General features: G+C 37.6%; 1 protein-coding gene across 1 annotated transcript; it reads right to left on the bottom strand.

Moving 5' to 3' along the window:
* Positions 1-68: 68 nt before the first annotated feature.
* LOC145782085 (testis-expressed protein 264 homolog) lies at positions 69-18,036 on the bottom strand. The gene is made up of 4 exons (XM_082593824.1): positions 17,747-18,036; positions 11,262-11,483; positions 10,569-10,705; positions 69-207 (listed from the first exon to the last, which is right to left on the bottom strand). The coding sequence occupies exons 1-4, from the start codon at positions 18,026-18,028 to the stop codon at positions 99-101; spliced, it is 750 nt and encodes a 249-aa protein (XP_082449950.1). The 5' UTR covers positions 18,029-18,036; the 3' UTR covers positions 69-98.
* Positions 18,037-23,237: the final 5,201 nt, after the last annotated feature.

Genomic DNA, 23,237 nt, shown 5'->3' with positions numbered 1-23,237 from the left:
TTACTGTATACTTTCACACTTGCACGTTGCACCATTCATTTGTCAAACGAATGTCATATTCTAGATAGACCACACGTCGTTAAAGTTTCCGACGCGCATCACTCGAGTTGTTCAGCTGTGATGTCTTCAAACGATGACGTTGTTCCTTGACTGTCTTCGTCAGACGTGTTTGTCTGTTGGGAACAGTCATCATCGTGTGATGGCTGGCTGAAAAATACCACAGAAATATTATCGCACTATCCAATCTTCGTGTTCACTGTCAGGCATGATTGTCGTAACGGTAATGTATACCTAGTAACTGACATTTTTCTGTGTGCTGTGATCGCAAAATCTGGTGGTCGTATTTCAACATAGTTTTTACGGAAATAACAAAAAATATATGTACAAATCAATAAATCATATCCGTTAGTCTATAAAAACACCTACAAATTCTCATTTGCCTTAATAAGAGAACCTTTTTCCATAAAGTCATTGACTGAGAACGATTGTGTGGATGCAATATTCAAAATCAAATGTTATATATTAAACGTTTATTTCAGACCTCCTAGTATAAACAACTAGACACATTCAGAATAAGGTTATACGAGATACACTGTTTGTTTGTAGTGTTCATGAAACGATGACAATAAGAATCTGATTTCATGAGCGACGAAGTTAAACTGTTAAGCTCACTGATATGTTAATGTGACGAGGCAGTCCATATAAAATACGAAACGAACTGTTATACACCACTGGAAGACGATGAATACTAGAACGCAAAAATTTACTCCATAGCTGGCTTCCATACATAAATATGCATACAGTACCGTACGATCAAAATGGGTATTTTTGACCAGTTGAGAGATTCTAGAAAATCTAACTCTTAATTTATTTGCAGAGCAATGGCAGCAAAATAGAATGTCGCATTGTTTTAAGTTTTTCAGTAAAACCTGTGTCTATGCCTCTTTAAATCTCCCAGTTTTACTCAAGTACGGTACTTCAATGCGTTCTTCAATATATACTTGAATGTAACTATTGCTCATTTGTTATTGCAAAGAAATTTATCTTTTATGCTCTATTGACAATCAGGGCTACGATTTTTGTCTTTTTCGGCGGCATTGCCGCTCGACACGCGGCGTCACTATTCTACAAACGCCGCGCCTTACGAAAAAAAACAGAGAAGACGTCCAGTCAGGTCGAGAAACAATCGGGGGGGGGGTGGGAGGAGCATCACGTGATGTAATCATAAGAGTGCCGACTTGCCTGGTACTTCAAGGCATGGCCTAAAAGCGATCCTTCACGCGAGAAATTCCCAAGGCGTCCGCGCCGCCATTTTAAACACTGCGGAAAAATGCTTTGATCGAAGTTCTAACGCCCGGCATCGGACACTTCGCCACACACGTTTCGGGCTATTCGACACAACGGATTTCTTTTACAGATGAAATAACCTAGTCTACTTTTAGTTGTCCGTTTCGGCGAGTCCGATTCGGAGACAGCCTTTTTCGGAGAGTTCCCTATTCGGAGATTTTTTAAAAATGTTTTTGAAAATTATTGGGTGCCGTAGCCTAATTATCATTGCCGTTTTTACATCGTTGAAATCGTGCAGAAAAAAATAGAAAATTATCGGGTATCGTAGCCTATTTATCATTGCCGTTTTTACATCGCTTCAACGTCGCTAAATGTTGAAATCGTGCAGAGAAAATATAAATAAAATGTTTGAACAATTAAATGAAAATTCGTCATGTCAGTTCAGTTGAGTTGTTTTTATTTGTGACCATCATATCAAAAACAATACACGTTAACATAGCAAAGGTCGAGAAAAAGGTAGAAGCGACAAAACGCGAATGTTAAAACGTGCTTGTGACCGAATTTAGTGATTGAGTTGAAAGAAATTTGGTACGGCCGCAACACCTTCAGAAAAATTTAAGATATGAAGGGAAAATAAAAAAAAAAGATGTTACAAAAAAAATCATGTTTATGTCTATAAGTTAGTACTTTTGAATAGTTAAAATGATTACCGGTAGTTTGGATCAACAAATGTGTGGCCTACAGCTTGGATTGAAAGGAAATTATCGGGTACCATAGCCTAGTTATCCCGACCAGTAAAAATTTGTTCCAAGAACCCAGTTAGTCTAACAGTTCATTTTTACATTGTAGTAACAAATAACCAAATGTGTGGCCTATCGTTTTAACGTCGCTAAACGTTGAAATACCGTAGCCTAGTTATCCCGACCAGCAGAAATTGCCGTTTCTACATCGTTTTAACGTCGCTAAACGTTGAAATCGTGTCTAAAAGAGAACTTTAGCTGACTATGATACGCATACTAGGATATTCCACAATATCGTTTCTTTTATAGTTGAAATTATCGAAGCTTCGAGTGGGGTTTAGACCTAACCATTGAGATCTTAAAACTAAAAAGCGAATTAAATTTATTTTTGAACCATTAATGTTTGCTCAGATAAAATTGACATGTATCCTGCGTCGCCTTCTGCATGCAAATTTAGAATATATTAGAATCCTCAACTATTACAAAATTCTAAATGCAACGACGCCTTCTGTATTTACAGTAGAGAATTTTGTATTTTATTCCACAATATCGTTTCTTTTATATATAGTTGAAATTCTCGAAGCTTTAGATGAGTGGGGTTTAGACCTGGCCACTGAGATCTTAAATCATATTTATGACACCGGAAAGACCCTAGTGATATGGTACGTTCCATATTCATAACTTTACCAAAGAAAACCGGAGCAACAGAATGCTCACTTCACAGAACAATTAGCCTTGTGAATCACCTAACAAACATCTTACTCCGAATCGTGATGATGAGATTGAGACCAAAACTATACAAGCGGAAATTTCAACAGCACAGTTTTTATTTGTTCCAGACAAAGGGACCACAAAAAGGAATTTTTACATTAAAAATGATAACAGAGAGATGTATGTCCGATTCTTCTGTTTATTTAGAGAATTTTGTATTTTATTCCACAATATCGTTTCTTTTGCATTCTTGCATTTTATCCAGTGTTTACCTTTGAGTGCCTTCCCAGACGGCAAAATCCGTCATTTTTACATTGATTCAACGTCTGCAGACGTTCGAATCAATGTAAAAATGACGAATTTTGTTGTCTGGGTTCGTTCAAAATATGTGTTTTACATCAAAACAACAGTTTTCATGATTAACAATAGGGGTTAATGAGATAGTCTCAGCGAAAACGTGTCAACTAAAAAAAGACAGTTGCCAAATAGCGTTTGCCATAATTTAGAGTAAACCTATAAATTTTAAATAATTAATTTTTAAAAAAAAATTTCAAAAAATCTCCGAATAGGGAACTCTCCGAAAAAGGCTATCTCCGAATAAGGAACTCTCCGAATCGGACTCGCCGAATAGTAGCAGACCCCTAGATAACAGCCTAGTTTTCCACCAGATGTTCAGAAATACAGATGAAAAACGCCGCTATTTTTATGGAAACAAGTTCTCTTCCAGAAGAACATTTTAAAGACTGCGGAAAATGCTTTGATCGAAGTTGTAACGCCTGGCATCAAACATTCGGTAATTTGCATATTATTTCGCTCCTAACTGTGTTTGCGTGCAGGTACGTGCATAACCATACGTAGGCTACTAAGCGAGAGTAAAGAGATGCCAAAGGAAAAAAATCTCGCAGTAGGTTACGCTAGCGGTATAGCTTAAGAGGCATTCCATTATAATTCAACAAATTTTAGAAAGAAATGTAACCACTAGGTTTCAAAAGGTGTTGGTTTTGATAGATTTTGTTGTTTTCAAAATTTGAACTTGGGCAAAAAAAAAATTTTGAAAATCGGACAAGCGGTTTTTGAGATATCGCGTTTTGAAATTTTGTGGTTGTCACTAGGTGGCGCTGTTGATGTTCCCAATATTTCTTGATTTTAGGGTTATATTTGGGGTAGAAAGTTGGTTGAAGTGTCTATTCCACCATTTCTCATGATGCAGAATTCAAAAATGGTCTCAATTTTAGTCTACAAGCATTAGCTAAGGAGTTATGGGGCATTTAAAAAAAAGTGGGGGACCAAATGCCAACCCTCAAATTGTCATGTGGGTAACAAGATATCCCAAAAAAAATTTCTGTTCTTGAAAGTTTCTTGCATATACTTTATGATAGTACAATATTTTTTATGAGACTTTTGTCCTTTTTGCACAATGCAACCTTATATCAATGATCTATTAATGCAGTATTTGAATAATGCTTGCTTATGATGTCACAATAGCATGCAAATTACAGATTTCCCAAAAAAAAATTTTTTTCATTGTGAAAATTACCCAGGAAAACAAAATTTGACTGCAATTTTGAAACAAGGGCTGGTTTACCTGGACAAATTTCACAATGAAAACATTTTTTTGGAGAAATCTGTAATTTGTTATTGTGACATCATAAGCACGCATCATTCAAATATTGCATTAACAGATCATATAACTTCTCATGCAAGTCTTTGATAAAAGGTTGCATTGTGCAAAATGGACAAAAGTCTCATAAATAAACGTTATATTATCATGAAGTATATGCAAGAAACTTTCAAGAACAAAAATATTTTTTGGGATATCTTGTTACCCACATGACAATTTGGGGGTTGACATTTGGTCGCCCAATTTTTTTTAAATGCCACACAACTCCTTAGCTAATGCTTGTAGACTAAAATTGACATCATTTTTGAATTCTGCATCATGAAAAATGGTGGAATAGACACTTCAACCGACTTTCTACCTCAAATATAACCCTAAAATCAAAAAACATTGGGCACATCAACAGCGCCACCTTGTGGCAGCCACAAAACTTCAGAACGCGATATCTCCAAAACCACTTGCCCGATTTTCAAATTTTTTTTTTTGCCGAGATGCATTTTTCACATACTATAACATATGTTTTAGTCATCAAAATTGAAGACTTAGTGGTTATTTGGATTTGTTGAATTATAATGGAATGCCTCTTAAGGGAACGTTCAAATATTACGTAACGCCTTCGGGGGGGAGAGGGGGTTATGCAAAGCGTTACGTTAGCGTCACATCAGGGGGGAGGGGGTTCAAGCAAAACGTTACGTAACGCTTTCGAGTACGGAATGGTAGTTTTTTGTGCTGAATTCGTAGTAAAAAAGCGTTACATGGGGGAGGGGGGATTGAAAAAAGCGTTACGTTGGCGTTACATAGAGGAGGGGGGTCAAAAATTCAGAAAAAAGGCGTTACGTAATATTTGAACGTTCCCTAAGGGCATTTTTCTTTTGCGATTGTCAGTTTCGAGTTTACAACAGTTCTCTTCCTGGAGAAAACAAATAATACACACATCCAGTAGGTATACAACTTAGCGCTTCATAATCCTTTGCAATCACTCAACCAACGTGCGATTAAAACCTTAATAAGTGACTCTGGCGTACATCCACACAACTTGTGCGGTAATTCGCAGCCAAACTTATCTGACTCTTGTGACGTCATATTACTATTCGACAAACAAAAGCACAATTTTTGGTCGTTCGACAAGAAAGAAAAAATCGCAGCCCTGTTGACAATGGCAAAAGGGCATGGATGCAACACTGGGCAGTTTGCTTATATCAAAACCAAAAAATTTAATGAACTCGAACCAGACATCATTGTGGTGCAAAGATGGTTTGTACGAAGTAAGAACAAAACGTAGTGTATTAAAGAGTTCTGTAACGCAACCATATCACGCGCTATTGCTTCAAGCCACATAAAGACATTTTTATATGCAGTTACATGTTCAGAAAGGTGTCGTGCGACACCAGCCAATTCGATCCTACGACAGCCCAAGGAATTAATTGAAGCGTCAATATTGGAACCTACAAAGTCTTCTGTCCTATTCTATTCGACAAAACTGCGTGCGATAGGCCAATCGGGAACTGTTTAAGCAAAAGTAAATTTTCGACAAACTGTCGTAGCACCACAATCGCTTTTGCCCTGCAAACGGTCTGCCACAAATCTTAGTAGACTCTTGCTGAATATTTACTTTCGTTCTTAATGACAAGCTTAGGAATTAATTTGCTAAAAACCTTATCGACGGAAAAGATGTAGGAATTATCCCGTTTCATGGCTAGGGATGGGCAAAATAGAATACCGAATATAGAATAACCGGTTGTAGAGCCAAACCGGTTTCAAAATGCATATGAAATCGGATAATTGAAACCGCTTTAACGATCGACTTCGTTTAAGTCCGTTTGATCGCAACGAATTCGCTACAGCGAAAGTACAATTGTTTATCGATTTAGTGCGATGCGGCGTGGGAAAAACGCACGAGTTTCATTGTTCGCATTAAAGAGATCTTTCTTGTCAAGCGCTTTGTAGTCCTCACAGTCTTGCGGAAGTGTGGCACGAAACACCTTAATCCGCTTTCAGGATTTTTCTCTATTTCGGTACCACAAACCTAACTTGTTTCTGGTAGAATAGAAGGGTCGACTAGCCTTCGCTCAGCAACTCAACATCGTAAGCTCCCATTCTCGCATGTAAGGCAACGTCGACCACAGGGTGTGAGGACTAGCAAACCTCCCCCGCACTGGGGACCCCCTAACGCCAGGGTTGCCAGGTTGGCCTACTTGGGGCAAACTTTCAGAAATCTGGCTCTTTTTGAAGCTGTTTGGCCCCCTAATTTTTGGTTGGCTCTTTATGAACAGGCTGAGAATTATTTCCTAAATTTTAATGTAAGCTTCAGCAATATGGCAATCAAAACGTGTTTTTTGGCAACTCTTGACTTTCTGATTTTTCACCCTGTTTTCTTTTCACACCCGGCTCGCAATCAGCATGACCTTTTTTTAGTGAGTTGAAGGCGCGTCGAATTACCCATACGCCCCATAAGTCGCGTCGAATTACCCATAAGCCCCATAAGTCGCGTCGAATTACCCATAAGCCCCGTAAGTCGCGTCGAATTACCCATAAGCCCCATAAGTCGCGTCGAATTACCCATAGGCACCATAAGTAGCATTGAATTACATAGAAGTAACGTCGAATTACCCATAAGCCTGTATAGTGTAGAGTGTAGTCTATAGCCGTCTAGAAGCCTAGTAGTCGGCTGCATAGCCGAGTGGTGAGGAGCACGGGCTGGGCGTTCCAAAATATAGTTCGACACCGCTCAAGAGCAGGACACTTGAAGGCATGCCTAAAGGTGGACACAAAGATTGGCTTCGTTGCCTTCCCGTTCGCTTATGTGTAATCTGCAGTTTGCTGCAGCAGATGGAGTGTTTTGTCCGATAAAACACCTTAACATTGGACAATTTTTCCTATGAACCAGGTGACTGCAGCATAGCAATCGTTCTCGCACTCAGCCAGAGACTTAATTCTTGCTTTAAACTTGATAATTAAAGAAAAAAAGGAATAATGGCAAGAGTGGGAATCAAACCCGTGTCACCAAATTCAATAGCCTTTGCCTTAACCACTCAGCCACGCAAACGCTCGTGAAATTTTCGCTTAATTTGTTAATATGGGTAATGTTTCGAGAACGCTCACAATATTATCAGTTTAGTTTGTTTTTATTTCTGACCATCACAACGAAAAAACAATACACGACAAACTTAGCACAGATCTATAAAAGGTAGAAGCGACAAAACGCGGACGTTTATAACGTGCACGATACCAAAGCCTGCAGATTACATATACGCTGACATGAGGCGTAAGTAATTCCACGTTGCTTATGGGTAATTCGACGCGACTTATGGGGCATTTGGGTAATTCGACGCGACTTATTTAGCTTATGGGTAATTCGACGCGACTTATGGGGCTTATGGGTAATTCGACTCGCGTCGAATTACCCATAAGTCGCGTCGAATTACCCATAAGCAACGTGGAATTACTTACGCTTTCATGTCAGCGTATATGTAATCTGCAAGTCGCTGTTGCGACTTGCGATCGTGTCACTTAAACTGATTGTCCTGCTTTGGTATCATGCACGTTATAACGTCCGCGTTTTGTCGCTTCTACCTTTTATAGACCTCTGCTAAGTTTGTCGTGTATTGTTTTTTCGTTGTGATGGTCAGAAATAAAAACAAACTAAATTGATAATATTGTGAACGTTCTCGAAACATTACCCATATAAACAAATTAAGCGAAGATTTCCCGAGCGCTTGGGTGGCTGAGTGGTTGAGGCAAAGGCTATTGAATTTGGTGACACGGGTTTGATTCCCGCCCTTGCCATTATTCTTTTTTTCTTTAATTATCAAGTTTAAAGCAAGAATTAAGTCTCTAGCTGAGTGCGAGAACGATTGCTATGCTGCACTGCTGCAGTCACCTGGTTCATAGGGAAAATTGTCCAATGTTAAGGTGTTTTATCGGACAAAACACTCCATCTGCTGCAGCAAACTGCAGATTACACATAAGCGGACGGGAAGGCAACGAAGCCAATCTTCGTGTCCACCATTAGGCATGCCTTCAAGTGTCCTGCTCTTGAGCGGTGTCGAACTATATTTTGGAACGCCCAGCCCGTGCTCCTCACCACTCGGCTATGCAGCCGACTACTAGGCTTCTAGACAGCTATAGACTACACTCTACATTATACAGGCTTATGGGTAATTCGACGTTACTTCTATGTAATTCAATGCTACTTATGGTGCCTATGGGTAATTCCATCGCGACTTATGGGGCTTATGGGTAATTCGACGCGACTTACGGGGCTTATGGGTAATTCGACGCGACTTATGGGGCTTATGGGTAATTCGACGCGACTTATGGGGCTTATGGGTAATTCGACGCTACTTATGGGGCTTATGGGTAATTCGACGCGACTTATGGGCTTATGGGTAATTCGACGCGACTTATGGGTAATTCGACGCGACTTATGGTGCTTATGGGTACTTATGGGTACTTATGGGGCTTATGGGTAATTCGTGGGACCCGTTTGGCCCCCTAATTTTTGGTTGGCTCTTTATGAACAGGCTGAGAATTATTTCCTAAATTTTAATGTAAGCTTCAGCAATATGGCAATCAAAACGTGTTTTTTGGCAACTCTTGACTTTCTGATTTTTCACCCTGTTTTCTTTTCACACCCGGCTCGCAATCAGCATGACCTTTTTTTAGTGAGTTGAAGGGTTAGCTCTCCAATTTTGGTTGGCTCTTTGGCCCTTTTTGAAAACCAGTTGGTTTCTTAAGTTTTAATTTAGCCCTTTAGCTTTTTTGGGCCTTGTTTGGCCGTTTTCAAAATGTGAGGGATTGTGGAATGTTTTTTTGCAAGTGATTCTTTTTGCCCTGTCTTCTGGAGAAGGTGGTAACAGAACACTAGTAAGGATACTGTGGCAGTGTAATACCGGTACCTACAGGTATACTATTTTATTTCAATTGTGTTTTTGGACTTGATCCAGGAAGACTAGGATGCCAAAGAAGTAGAAAACAGGATATGAGAGCGGTACCGGTAGGAAATACAATAGTAGGCCTGTGGTAATTGGGGAAAACTTCGAATGGGAGGATGATGGTGAATTGAATGTGGAAATGTTTATTTGACTGTTGGATAACTTGGTGGAATTTATTGGGGTCACATTTTCTGCATGCCTTTTTGTAATTTTTTTATTTCTTATTGTTGTGTCTCTCCAGAAGCATGATCTAACATGCTGTATGGTCTGTATATGTTATGTTTCAGTGCTGAAACGTCTGTATTGCTAAGAATGTGTTGTTAATTCAGTGAAATTGCTTCTTAGTACTTGAAAATTGAGCTGGCCCTATTTTTGGCACCTTGTTTTAGAAGTTGGCTCTTTTTTGGCCCTTTTTAAACGTGCAGTTGGCTTCTTACCAAATTTACATCTGGTAACCCTGCCTAACGCTCAGATCAATGCAGGGCACTCTACCTTTGCGTGTCTCGGGAAAACCCAGCCCTGAGACACTGGTGGTGGTGGGGTGTTATGTGGCACGAAACAGCTTAATCCGCTTTGGGGATTTTGCTCTGTTTCGGCACTACAAACATAAGTTGTTTGTGGTAGAACACAAGGGTCGACTTGCCTTCGCTGAGCAACCCAACATCGGAAGCTCCCACTCTCGTATGTAGGGCAACGTCGACCACAGGGTATGAGGATTAGCGACCTTCCCGCAGATGTACGTACGGGTAGCTGGCTTTGTCTTAGCTTTTACTACTGGTATGCCAGTACAGTGACATGGACGACTTGTTGAGCTGTGGGATTGAAGATGCTACATGCAGTAGTGATTATGAATCAGCAAATTTGGTTTCACCACCTTTAGAAATAGATACCTATCTCACGTTGTTGAAAGCATCGACTATATCTCTTCAGAATGCCCCTGTTTGGTGGAAAGCAAACAAAAACCAATTTTCTTGCTTATGTCAGATAGTTTCAAAATATTTTTGTGTACGGTACCTGCTACATCTGCTTCTTCAGAGATGTTTTGAGATCTCGTTTGACTGGTGAAAATTTAGAAAGCATAAATTTGTTACACTGCGATAAGCAATTTTTGTGATGTTCATTGTTTTTGTAAAGTCATAAAAATCATTAAAATGTGTCATGGTAAAAACTGTCAATTATTCTAGAATAGATATCTGTATTCTATATTCGGTTTCAGTATTCTAGAATAGCTAATTATTCTATTTTGCCCATCCCTATTCATGGCTCATTCACACTCACCTCAGTTTTGACGATCCAGATATCGTATATGGCACTTGGGGAACATAAAAGTCATTTTGCTTACTCAATGGTCCCGTGTAGAATATTGTACTATTTGAGTAGTACTCAATAAACGGATGGGCGGATAATTTGTGTTCCTAAAATTAAGGGAACAATCATCAGAGTGAGTAGCCTACAGGCTAAGGGGATGATGGACTTAAAGTATATACCGTAATAAATTAATTAATTAATCATTTCTAGGCTGAGTGATTATTATCCCTGTAGCTTTGTGGTATTGAACCTGTGTAATTTAATAACTCAAAATGGTATAACATTTTAAAACGAATAGTAAGTACTGTAGTAGGCTAATTCAAAGTTGTTATGCTTTACACTTAAAATGTTAAAATATTGAAACATTTATTTATCAAGAGGAGAGGCAATCACCGTCACCGTGTGTGTGTTTCTGCAGTTCAAAAACAGTATCCGCATCTGCAAGACTTGAATTTTGGAAATAAATTTCCAAGTTCTAACCTTACTTAAAATTTTCCCTTCATTAATGCTAAGACAACCAATGCACATACCGGTAGTTTTTTTGCTATCAACATTTAAGCACTTTCAATTTCCACATGCAAAGCATTATATTAATGACTAAAATGTGAAAGTAATTAAATGGTGCTGACAAACACTAAGATATCAAAATATCATAAAGCCTACTTTGATATATGCTGCTAATGCAGGATAAACTTTCCAAGCTCCAATTAAAGCACACATGTCAAAGACAAATGGAAAAGTTGCTTTTACTGCATGATCGATCAAAGGCAGTTGATATGTATGAAAGTTGTTTGAAGAGAGAACATCAAGTAAAGTTTCAGATGGCTTTTCATTCCCATCACAAAGCACTACACCCACAATGTAACGCAGGTCATCAGCGTTAACCTGCAAAACAAACGACTTGTGATCCCTTAATAAGTGCAAGATGATAAATCAATGTATTGGATAAATAAGTGTTGCTTGCAAAGAATAATTTTTTGGATAATGTGCCATATAAAATGTTGGTAAATGGACCAATTTGACAAACTAAAATGCACACAAAATAGATAGGAGTTCTACCAGGACTGAAAAAATGTGCAGTGGGGGTTGTTTGCTCAAGCAGAGTCCTACAATGAAAGCTTTCCAGCAACACATAAAATGGGTTGTTGCGTGGACAAATTAGGCCCAATACTATAAGAAGCCTGACCCCATAAACAGAACTCTGAAAAAGAAACAAGACATTACATCAAAAAAATACTAACAAGGAAAGAGATGGTGTTCACTGTTCAAACAAAGATTTGTCTTCTATAAAATAAAATATGTATAATGCTATAACGGAAACGATTTCTTGTAGTTCCCAGTAGGGGAGGGGGAGTGGGGGACTTACACTTTTTGGCGAAAAGTCATGCTTTAATAGGCTGAAAATATGGGTCCACGTCTTTTAGGCGCTGGTCTAATAGGCGCGCACACTGTGGCGTCTGGATATTTAGGTGCAGAGCACTGTGGCGCCCGGTCATTTAGGTGCTATTCCTAGTAAAGTCTGTAGATTGTATCAGCTTGGCAGGTAGGGGCGTAGGGCAATGCTTTTCACACAAAATATTATATTGAACAGGAAAATATATTGTTTTGTTAATGCGTGTGCGTTGTTGGTCATGGCTTCAGTGAGTGAAGTTGCTTAAACTGGCAATGCTTTTTCACACAAAATGTTATATTACACAGAAAAATATATGGGTGAAGCTGCTTGAACCGGAAATGCTTTTCACACAAAATGTTATATTGAACAGAAAAATATGTTATGGCTTCTGTGAGTGAAGCTGCTTAAACCGGCAATGATTTTCACATAAAATGTTATATTGAACAGAAAAAAATGCTGTTTTTTTTAATGCGCGTGTTCAGCATTTATTTGTTGTTAGTCCAGGTTTGCGCCGGCGAAAGCTTTATCAATAAATTATTCAAGTTTCCAAAAATGTATGAGATTGAGTTCACTTTTAGTTACGTCAAATAATAACTAAACCTCAGTAAAAAATGTACCGTAGGCTGTACTCAAGCGGGCGGTAGGCTTGAGTGAAGAGTAACTTAGTTTTCCGTCAAAACCCGGACTAGGTTTAATAACGAGCGAAGTTTCACCATTATGCTTGCAACTTGTAGCCTATATGCCCTGTAGAAATGTATTCATGTGAACAGTAGTAGAGCGTCTTACGCGTTCTCGTCACATGGCCAATCCATCCCGAACAGAAGTAATTTATATTTAATCTAAATTACCAGACATTTTTCACACAAATCTGTTGTATTTACGCGGTAAAAACATGTCATGTGATCGACGTAGACGCACAATGTTGACATCAAATGAAAGCATACATCTTCAGCTATCCGAAGATGCAAAGCTTTGCAATAAAATTTAAAACATTCTATGTACAACTAGCAACTTTCCAAAAGGTATTTTTTCTAATTTCTAAAAAAATTAAAAATTGGCAGAAAAGTGTACTTCATTATAATTTTTACTACCCAAGCATGATACAATAATATGAAAATATATGTAGTTTAATCGAATGCCAAAACAATTCTGCACATGAGAAAAAATTTACTTCGTTTCTGCACGCAATGCTTTAGGAGGTACAGCAGAATGATTATGGAGAAATTTGGAAAATTTTAAGCAAAAAGTTTACGTAATTTAGCCTACAGTCTTTTTGATCGAGAAATTCTAAAGTAAGGGGTTGCCTAGCCAGTTTTGACTGCCAATTCCAATGAGTGAAAGAAAAAAAAATCCACTGTGTCCCCATCTTTAAGAAGTCCTCATCTGATAACTGCACCGCCAAAATATTTTTTTTTAATTAGCCAAAAAAGGACAGGCAAAGACTATGGATCTGCCATCATTTACATTATTTTTTTGCTTGAAATAGGCTACCTTTTAACCTTGGACGTAGGGATACTTCCTTGGTCATCATGGCAAAAATCCCAAGACGTGTGTATACGTCCGTGGTCGCGAAAGAGTTAACTAAAAATGAACTCAATAATGTTCGGAAGCTTCAATAATTTATTGATAAAGCTTTCACCAAAGCAAACCTGGACTAACAACAAATAAAACAATAATAAATCAATAAAACAACAATATATCTTTCTGTTCAATGTAACATTTTGTGTGAAAAGCATTGCCGGTTTTAGCAGCTTCACTCACTGAAGCCATGATATAATTTTCTGGCAAGCTGATACAATCTACAGACTTTACTAGGAATAGCACCTAAATGACCGGGCGCCACAGTGCTCCGCACCTAAATATCCAGACGCCACAGTGTGCGCGCCTATTAGACCAGCGCCTAAAAGACTTGCTCCCGAAAATATGGACCATGATATGACATTTCCAACAAGCCTAAATTTATGCCTCTGGACCGTCATTCACCTCATTGAAGATGACCACAATAGTGATTACAGATATTTTCATGCAGTGTTGCCATATAAAATATCATCATCACTTTTAAACATTTTCAGTCTTAGGCTAAACAATTAATTAATTTATAGACATGAAGAGTTTTCTTTAATTGATCAGTACAGAAAATTATGTTTAAGTTGTTAAATGACATGCATTATTGAATTTAGCTTGAAATAATCATTTTTTCTAATGGCAACACCTGTTCTGCTTGGAAAATTGCAATTTGTATTGATTGTACAGTTTGGTGCGAGTGATGATACAAACCAACTAGGTCATTTTGTTGCATGCGTGATAGTTCTTAGTCTGAGCTCTTCTAATAGGCTACAGCTTTTGGTAAAAGTAACTATTAACTCGTTGGAGTCTGATAGTACAGTACTAGTAGTAGCAACCAACAAAGGTGTCCAGTAGCTCATGTTGTCTAGTTGATGTCTTTAATTTGGTATTGCCCTTGTGTTAATCGTGTTTGAATTTTCATTGGATAAGAATAAAAGACTGTAAAAGCAAACATTGCCCAGGGAAGGAAAACGAAAGACATGAAGAGACAGTCACTATGGATGGGGACAAACTAGAAGTGGTTGAAAAGTTCTGCTACCTCGGAGATGTTCTGATTATGGATGGAAGAGTGCAAGATTCAATGATATCAAGAGTAAGAGCTGGTTGGAAAAAATTCAAAGAAGTGCTCAGGATTCTGTGTGGAAGAGTACGGTACATTACCAGAATATGGGTGGCATTATTTATACGACATGCATAAGATGTACAATGTGCTATAGAGCTAAAAGATGGGCTGTGACGATCGAAGATATGAACAAGATAGAAGCAACAGAAATGAGAATGGTCAGAATAATGTGTAAAAAAAATTAAAAGATAAAATTAAAAATAACAGTATTCGAGTCTTCGAGAGATGACACAAGTAAAAAAACATATATAATATGTACGTGAGTTTCTTAGAATCCACCGTTTGCGATAGTATGGGCGAGTGGAACGTAGACTATGTCTGATGACAAGGCTTTAGTAATGGCAAGATTTTTATCCACAAGAAGAAATTTTGGGAGACCAAAAACAAGAAATGGCTAAAGTTGGTGATGGAAAACATCATGCAAAGAATCTGAATAGGATAACACCAACAACAGGAAAGCATGGCCAAAGCGCTGCAAAAACTGGTGGACCTCTGCTAGCGTTGACAAATGCCTGGTTTGATAGACTTGTACACCAGCTCCAGGTGTTTTTGCATGTGGTTCCATATTTTGATGAGATTGGAGCAAAAATTATGGTTTAAGTCCCCTTCCCCAGGTCCCTAACATTGTCTCACGTAAGAATCCCAAAGTACCTCTCCTGGAGTAAAATAATAACAGTGCTACTGGAGTAGAAAATTACACTGAAATAATACAACTTCAACAAGAGCAACTTGCACCCACAAATCTTGGTGACCAGGTCAGCGTCAGTGATTATAAAAAGCATAGGCGCCTAACTATTTTTTTGGCCGTGGGGGCGAAAGCGTGTTTCATCAGCAGCAACGTAAATTCAGTGAAATGTTACGCAGATGGTTGACGTAATTATGTCGTCACACTAGGATTGCTTTTATTGCCACACTCGGAGTTATCGCTACGTTCGACCTACCGTTAATTATTATAAACAAATTACAAAACTCGACCAAAACACATGCTATGCGTCTGCGTTGGCTAGCGGTTGATGGACTGCGACTCTTTAAGCTAAGCACAACATAAAGTTTAGCAACGAACTAGATTTATTAGCATGAAACAAGAGACGAAAAGGTTTACTAAAAGGTATACTGTAAATGGAATGAAAATACTAACTTGATCATACGCTTGAAAATATACCTGTTGAAAGCAAAATCATTCATGTTTACATCAATTCAACAGCACGTCACCTTGAATAAATTTAAAACTTGCTGACATCCGTAAACAACCCTTAAAAAATAGTTACGGAGAGACGTTTGATTAAGTCTTCGACTTGACATTGCTCCTTTTTTACTACAATATCGCAACTTATAGCTGACCAGCTTTCAAGTTTCAATTCGCTGTAATACGCCCGTTTTCGTGTTGCAGATGAAACAAAAGATGCGCGTATTCCCCGCCTTTGATCGGGTTTCTATGGCAACGGTCGTGTGTGCGCCATGCAGTTTGCGCGAGTCTGTTGTTGTGTTGATTATGCCGCGTGTGCGCAATGCGGTTTGTACCAGCCCTTGTTGCGTTCAGGGCTCCCATTCCTGGGTTTTTAAACCCAGATCTGGGTTTTTTGCTACCCGTCTGGGTTTTTAAGTTTTTTTTTTTATAAAACGTTGATATCTGTTTTTTTTCTGCATTTTTAACTTTTCTTAAATATCTATTAATTTTGCATAAAATTATAGGAATCGCGAGCTGAATTAACCATTCTAAGTAATTATTTCGCTACAAAATATAGCCTATTATCTAGCCTATTAATATAGCCGGTATCTAAAATAAATTCTGTCTGATTTGGAAGCTATAAGCTAGTTCCCACTCCTGATCACAAATATCAATCAATCAAGTTTATTTCGGCATAGCTCCACAATCCACATTCATTTTCAATGTACACATCAGGAGATATAAGTTTCCAGTTTGAGTACCGGTAAATCCGTAATGACTTTCAGTCAAGTTCAATTGCAGTTTTACCAGGCTGATCTGATGAGTGAGTATTACTAGTTTTGGTTCAATTGCTAGTTTTGTGAAAGATTTTTTGATAGCAAAACAGGCCATAAAAAGAGAGGGGCGAAATTGTCATACCTGGGAACCTAAAAGAAAATTGGTGAGCGAAGTAATGGAGGGTGTTTGCCATCAACGTTATGAAAAACGACTCCAAGGGCAAAAAGACTTGCAGAAAATAACTCTTGCAGAATGAAATGTATTTGAATAGTCGATGGGTAGTACAAATTTAAAGATAGCAGAAAGTGTAGTAGACATCTCGAAGCTTTTCTATTAGCTATTACGAACATCTGTTTTTTTTAGCCAATCTGGGTTTTTTTAAGATAAAATCTAGGTTTTTTTCAAATTTGTGGATGGGGCTGGTTGCGTTGGTTAGTGGTGACCTCGGGCCGAAACGTCAAGTTCATTTTCACAGCAAGCGATTCACTGTCGCGACAATTCTCTGCAGAGGTTTCGACTTTCGAAAGCGACATCGAGTCTGTTTGCAAGCGCATTAAGCTAAACGCACGCTGCGTCAACGTAGCAAATTATGTTGTTTTTGGGTGCATTCAACATCTGATGACAATGAATCGACGTAAAATGGTAGATTTTTGCTATGTCTCAGGCAGCAAAATCAGTCATTTTTAGATTGATTCAATGTCTGCAGAATGTAAAAATGACAGATTTTTTTTGTCTGGGATGGGATTGTAGCATCGCTACTCGTTCTAGTGATTATTTATCGCGAAACTGTTGCGGTTTGCATTTAAAAAGTTTTCCGATCGCTAGTTCATCTATTGTTTTATGTATCAATACAGCATAAAAAGTTGCTCCCACACAGAAATATGCGTGGGGGCATGGCCCCCACGGCTTAGGCGCCTATGATAAAAAGTCTATCTTATAAAATAAAGGATACAAACTTCCAGTCACACAATAGAAGCAACTGAAATCTATCTCAATAAATCATTTTTTTATTATTTGAATGTGATTATTACTAAATAAATGTATTTTGTTCTCAAAATATTCATCAACATGCAAATATAAGTTGAGCATCATACAAACATTTCTGAAAATATAAAACTTACCCTTTTGGGATCGTCATAATATATTCCAATAGTATCTAACCCAGGACACAAAGATGTGATTTCAGTGAAATGATGTCCACAATTCTTGTAAGAACCAGTGTGATGTTTGTAAGCAATCCAAACATTGCTGAGAACAGGTTTTCCAACACTAACTTTCACATTGTAAAAAAATCCAATATACTTCAATAAATATATGATAGTGGCAAGCAAGCAAAATATCATCATAAGAATAAAAAATGCTAATAAACCTCCCTCTGTACTAATCATCTCCATTTTTAACATATATACACAACCCTGTATAGTGAATAGAATTTAAACCATAGGCTAGTTACTTTGAGGTCTTGAAAACAAAAGCAATAACCATTTCACAAAATCTACCGAACCATTCATTTCTAAACAATATAAACCAGGCAATGCAAACAATCAATGCATGTGAAGCCAGCACATGGCCACCTTTATAAGTAAGCCATAACAACGTGCACTCGTGCAGCTTCAAATTTGACTGAAAGCCGATCTGTTAGTAGCAAAGATCACTAACATTGATAGTTTGAGTATTAGTTAATATAGTCTTTGTAAATAATATATTTTGTGTGATTTTGAGTTACTTTTGTGCTATTGTTACCATTCAAATAACAGACTAAATTTTTCTTGCCTTTGTCTGAATTGTCTGAGCTGATAAATCAGATGAAGCTCCATCCAGAATCTTCCAAATTTTTAAGAAGCGACTACTTAGAACTTTTGAATTTGTGTCAATTGTACTTGAACATTGAGCCACCTACCAGTAAGGATATGTCTCTCCAAAGACCTGGTGCATTACACAGAGCCAGGTGGATGAGCAAACTTATATATTCACTGAAAACTGTGCTCTTACAAGACGAAATTCATAAATTGCCCCAAAAAAATGCCATCATGAAAGCATCTCAACTCGAAAAGTTAAAGAGGTTTCTACAATTTACAGTTTATTTCTATGTATCATGGTGGTTTACATTCCCCATTAGCTGTGATGCTCCGCTGAATGACCTACAATTATTACAAGCATTGTCTGCATACAGAGAAATTGATTCAACAGTTTCTCAATGCGCACTCAAAGCTTTTAAGAAACATTTGTGGTATTTAACAGAGGAAATGATTCCATTATCACTGTTTAGTGCCAATATTTCTAATGCTGACAAAGATGCAATTTCTCAGAAATTGCAACAACAGAACAATAATGGGATTTTCCTGAAAAGATTTGGAATTGGATTTGGAAAGCCAATTTTTCCAGATGTCACTAAACTTAGTAAAAATGCTTCCCTGCCTGATTTTGTCGGTCCCGATTCGTGGAACTTTTTTCATCTCATGAAGATAAACTCCTCATTTCTTTCTAAGTCATCCGATGAGTGGCATGAAGAACAATCATATGTTGAGGCGAAAAAGAAAGTTGATGCTTTCAGAGTCGTTAATGATGCCGCTGAGCGAGGCGTCAAGTTGGCCCATGACTTCTTGTCAACTTCAAACCTTGAAGAACGCTACCAAAACATTCTCCAAGTAGTCGAAAATGCGAGGAAGGTATTACCTAATCAACGTACTTGACAACTACAGTCTGAGGGCACATGGTTTTTAACCATGTAATTGTCAAAGTACTGACTGCATAACTCCATAAAGTGTTGTCAGCTTACACAACGTTGCAATCAGCATTATTTGCAGCCTGTCATAGCATACCAGTAGCCTAATATGCTGCATTTTACTTTGTAATTAGATACTAGATAGTTGTGTGTTATTAATTGCCATTTTACCTTTCCATTTCACTATTATTGCAAGCGTTAAACGAAATGTGATGATGATGATAATGATGATGATATTGATGATAATGATGTATATAAATTGATGATAATGATGTAATGATGATAATGATAAATATAGATGATAAAGATAAATTGATGATTGATGATAAAGATGATAAAGAGATTATAAAGATAGATTGATGATGATAAAGATAAATTGATGATAATGATGTATATATATAAATTGATGATAATGATGATAAAATGATGATGATGATAAATTTTACGCTATTGTGATTTTGTTGTTAAGTAGTGGATGTCTGGACTCTAAGCATTGTGCTTTGTGTTTATCTTTCTGTGTTACGTTTTTACTGACTATGTTTAGTGCGTAAAGATCCAAATTTTTGTTTTTGAGTCCAAGTTCAGTACAAACATAGCTGAAATTTTGATCTTCAAAGACCAAAAAGTTTTCAATAAACAAAAACGATTAGTTAATGATTTTACTTTTGATTCTTCAAATGCTATAGTAATTTCATCTCAATAGGCATTTTCTTTACATGGATCCTTTTTTATAATGCATGAAACCTCATATTTTAGGCATTTTTCATAAATTGTTGAACATATACAATTGACAAATGATCTGTACGATTGTAAATTAGTAAGTAAGTTCACCAGAAAGTGTTCGAAGTTCAAATACTCCGTAACTGAGAAGAAATGTCTGAGTTTTGATGATCTAACCGGCTCGGTGGCTTAGTGGTTAGTGCGCCCGCCTCTGAATCGGTAGGCATGGGTTCGATACCTTGTCGGGTCATACCAAAGGCTTTTTAAAAATGGTACTGAATCTAATTTCTGCTTGGCACTGAGTAATGGAGTGGATTCGGGTAATAATGTACTCAGTTGCGCCTCTATACGGCTGCATTGACACTGTCTGCTTTGTAAAGCGCTGAGGAGCAACGCATTCTGCGATGGATACAGCGCTATATAAAAACTAACATTATTATTATTATTATCTAGAGAGGATTTTACTATTGAAATTGTGCAAATTTACCTTTAAAAACTTTAAACTTAATCTGCACGTCCAAATTTTATCAAAACTTATTGAAATTTCTCACATATGCTTTTTTTACCAAGTGTCACATATAAAAAAAAGTTCAGGTGTATCGGATGCAATTTTAATTTTTGAGGGGCGCCTGTGGCACCCTATTATACACTGTATATAATAATACACAGGCCATGAATTCATCCTCAGGATTATAGTTCAAAATCAAAAACTTCAGTTCACACGTTGTCAAGGCCTGTGTATATAGATTAATATGAGTAAGTGCAGAGCTTTTTTCCTTAAATTACATTGAAAAGTTACTTTCAACTTATCTCCAGATAAGGCAACTAAAATTCAGCAGATATGTACATATACGACACAGAAATGCGGCGTAGACTTTTTGTTTACGCTAACACTTGCGGCAACATTTTTTTGAATAGTTTGCGCTTGAGGCTATGCCGTAAAGTTTTTACGGTTTTTGAGCGCATGGCGTCAACGCATACTTTTTAATGTCATTTTTCACTACAACACGCCAATACCTTTCAGCGCTGCAGTTAAAAGAATGTTTTCAATGGGCAAAGACATATTGCAACCAAAACACAGCAAAATGTCAGATGAACACTTTCAAATGCTTGTGTTTCTTTGTAGAAATTCAAAATAAAACTTGTTTGTTTCGAGTGGTTTATACTGTGTGAATGTTTGGCACCTAGCAAACAAAATTAGTTTACGCTAGTGTATGCGCTGACGCCGCCAACTTTTTTACAAGTTACGTTGACGCATACGCCATACGGCGTATAGTTTTTCGAACGTTTGCGTTTACGCTGACGGCGTCAATATTTTTTGTATGCGCGTACATCACTGAAATTCAGCAACACCAAAACTGTATATATTATAGTGACTTTTCATCCGCACAATTGACAAGATAAATGTCAATATTGACAGAAAAATGATCACCTTCTTCTTCAAATCAAAATATCTTGGGTACAGTAACCCTAGATAAATTTCTCAAGTAACATTAACCATCCTTTGATGTCACTGTCACTCAAGGTGCATCACTATTCACTGCAGCAAGTGGCAGTTTCTTACAGGTTCCTTTAGGCACCAACCCATGTCCCATTGTTTGGTCACCACTCTGACAGTAATTTTAAAATTGTAGGCCTATATCAAAAGTAGATCAATTTCGGATGGATCAGTTCCTTTCTCTCAGCCACCTTTCCTTCAGCAAATATGCCAACCCAATTTTGTGCTGGACGTGTACACCCTGAGTATAGGTGAGCTGTGTTTATCAATAACCAGCTTAAGTCTAGTTTCAAATAATTAGAAAGCTAACGTCTTATCCATAGGCGCCGACTTTTCAAAAAACCTTGGGGGGCGAGAAAGGTGATGACGTCATAACCATACCGCTACTTTACTTAATTAAAATAGCCTTTGGCTAAGCTTACTGTCTTGTTTATATTGACACCCAGGTCGCAAACCGAATTTATTAGAACCGCTGCTTGAAACGATTAGTTTTACGCATGCAATACGCCTAGTCGTAAAAATTTTGATATTCTTATTAGCTCATAATTGAAACAGTTGGAAAACAAGCCGATTCGTTTCCTTTTCGTGCGAGTGAATAACAACGATCAAGACAGTGAAGTTATCGAAATAAAACGCAAAAAATCATGATCTCAAGCAGATTTGAAATCGAAATCAGTTTTACTACCTTTGTTTTGCTTCTTCGCTAATTAGATACCTTTAAAATGTTAACAATGACGAAGTGTTTTCTTTTCTGGAAGTGGTGAAAATGTGAACATATACCGTACACATTACACATGTAGCCTATACACATATCTTGGACTGAAAAGATGAGTAATGACGAAATTATAAAATTGGCAAGAGCAGAAAGGAGATTAATAACAGTTAGTAGGCACCAGATGCAATTTGTAGGTCATATTCACAGAAATGTAGATTTGGAAAAATTAGCACTACTGGGGATAATACAGGGAAAAAGAAGCAGAGATCGACAAAGATGAACTTATTTAAATAGCTTGAATCAATGGGCCACAAACACAACAGTCAAAACGAACGATTTTATACGAATGGCAAATGACAGAGAAGTTTGGAAGACCATGATCGCCAACGTCTGTACCAGATCAGGCACATAATCATCATACACATTAACAGTTTTTTTTTTAAGGTTTGGTTTGGGTGACCGCTAAGTAGTTGAGACCGCAAGTGTTTTGTTTCATTTAAATACCAAAAAATAGCCATATTTGCTTAAACAAATTATTTATTAGGCTACTGGCAGGCTTCTGCTTGTTATGTTTCCACACGTAAAAACTGATCATTATGCGCCATAAATCAGAAATAAACATCGACGAGTATCAAAGGTGCACTTCTTTTGTGAATAACTCTTTGATTCAGCTGTTAGCTGTAGGGGAAGGCCGGGTTAGTTGAGCCACTTTTTGCATTTTTGCAATTTTTTTTATATGAGTTGCTTTTATTTCTTCATTCACAGTGCTCTACGTTCTGCGTATATTAAACAATACTTGTAGGAAGTACAAGCCTTATCGAACGACGACAACCGGGTCCACAGGTGTTTAAAAACTAGTAGCCAAATGGCTCAACTAACACCACGGTAAGGGTTAGTTGAACTACAGACTGGGGTTAGTTGAGCCTCATTTATTATTTTTGAAAACACAAATTT

Source organism: Aplidium turbinatum, chromosome 13, assembly GCF_918807975.1.
Source record: "Aplidium turbinatum chromosome 13, kaAplTurb1.1, whole genome shotgun sequence".
Classification (NCBI taxonomy): domain Eukaryota; kingdom Metazoa; phylum Chordata; class Ascidiacea; order Aplousobranchia; family Polyclinidae; genus Aplidium; species Aplidium turbinatum.
Note: the sequence above shows the minus strand (reverse complement) of the source record. Positions and strands in the feature narration are given on the sequence as shown.

What these genes read in the sequence shown, in the direction of transcription:
- LOC145782085 (XM_082593824.1), bottom strand. Translation starts at nt 18,028, where the DNA reads ATGTTAAAAATGGAGATGATTAGTACAGAGGGAGGTTTATTAGCATTT. An exon ending in ATTATGACGATCCCAAAAGG is followed by an intron (nt 11,484 to 17,746) that starts GTAAGTTTTATA and finishes TTTGTTTTGCAG; the next exon opens with GTTAACGCTGATGACCTGCG. An exon ending in TCTGGATCGTCAAAACTGAG is followed by an intron (nt 208 to 10,568) that starts GTGAGTGTGAAT and finishes GGTATTTTTCAG; the next exon opens with CCAGCCATCACACGATGATG.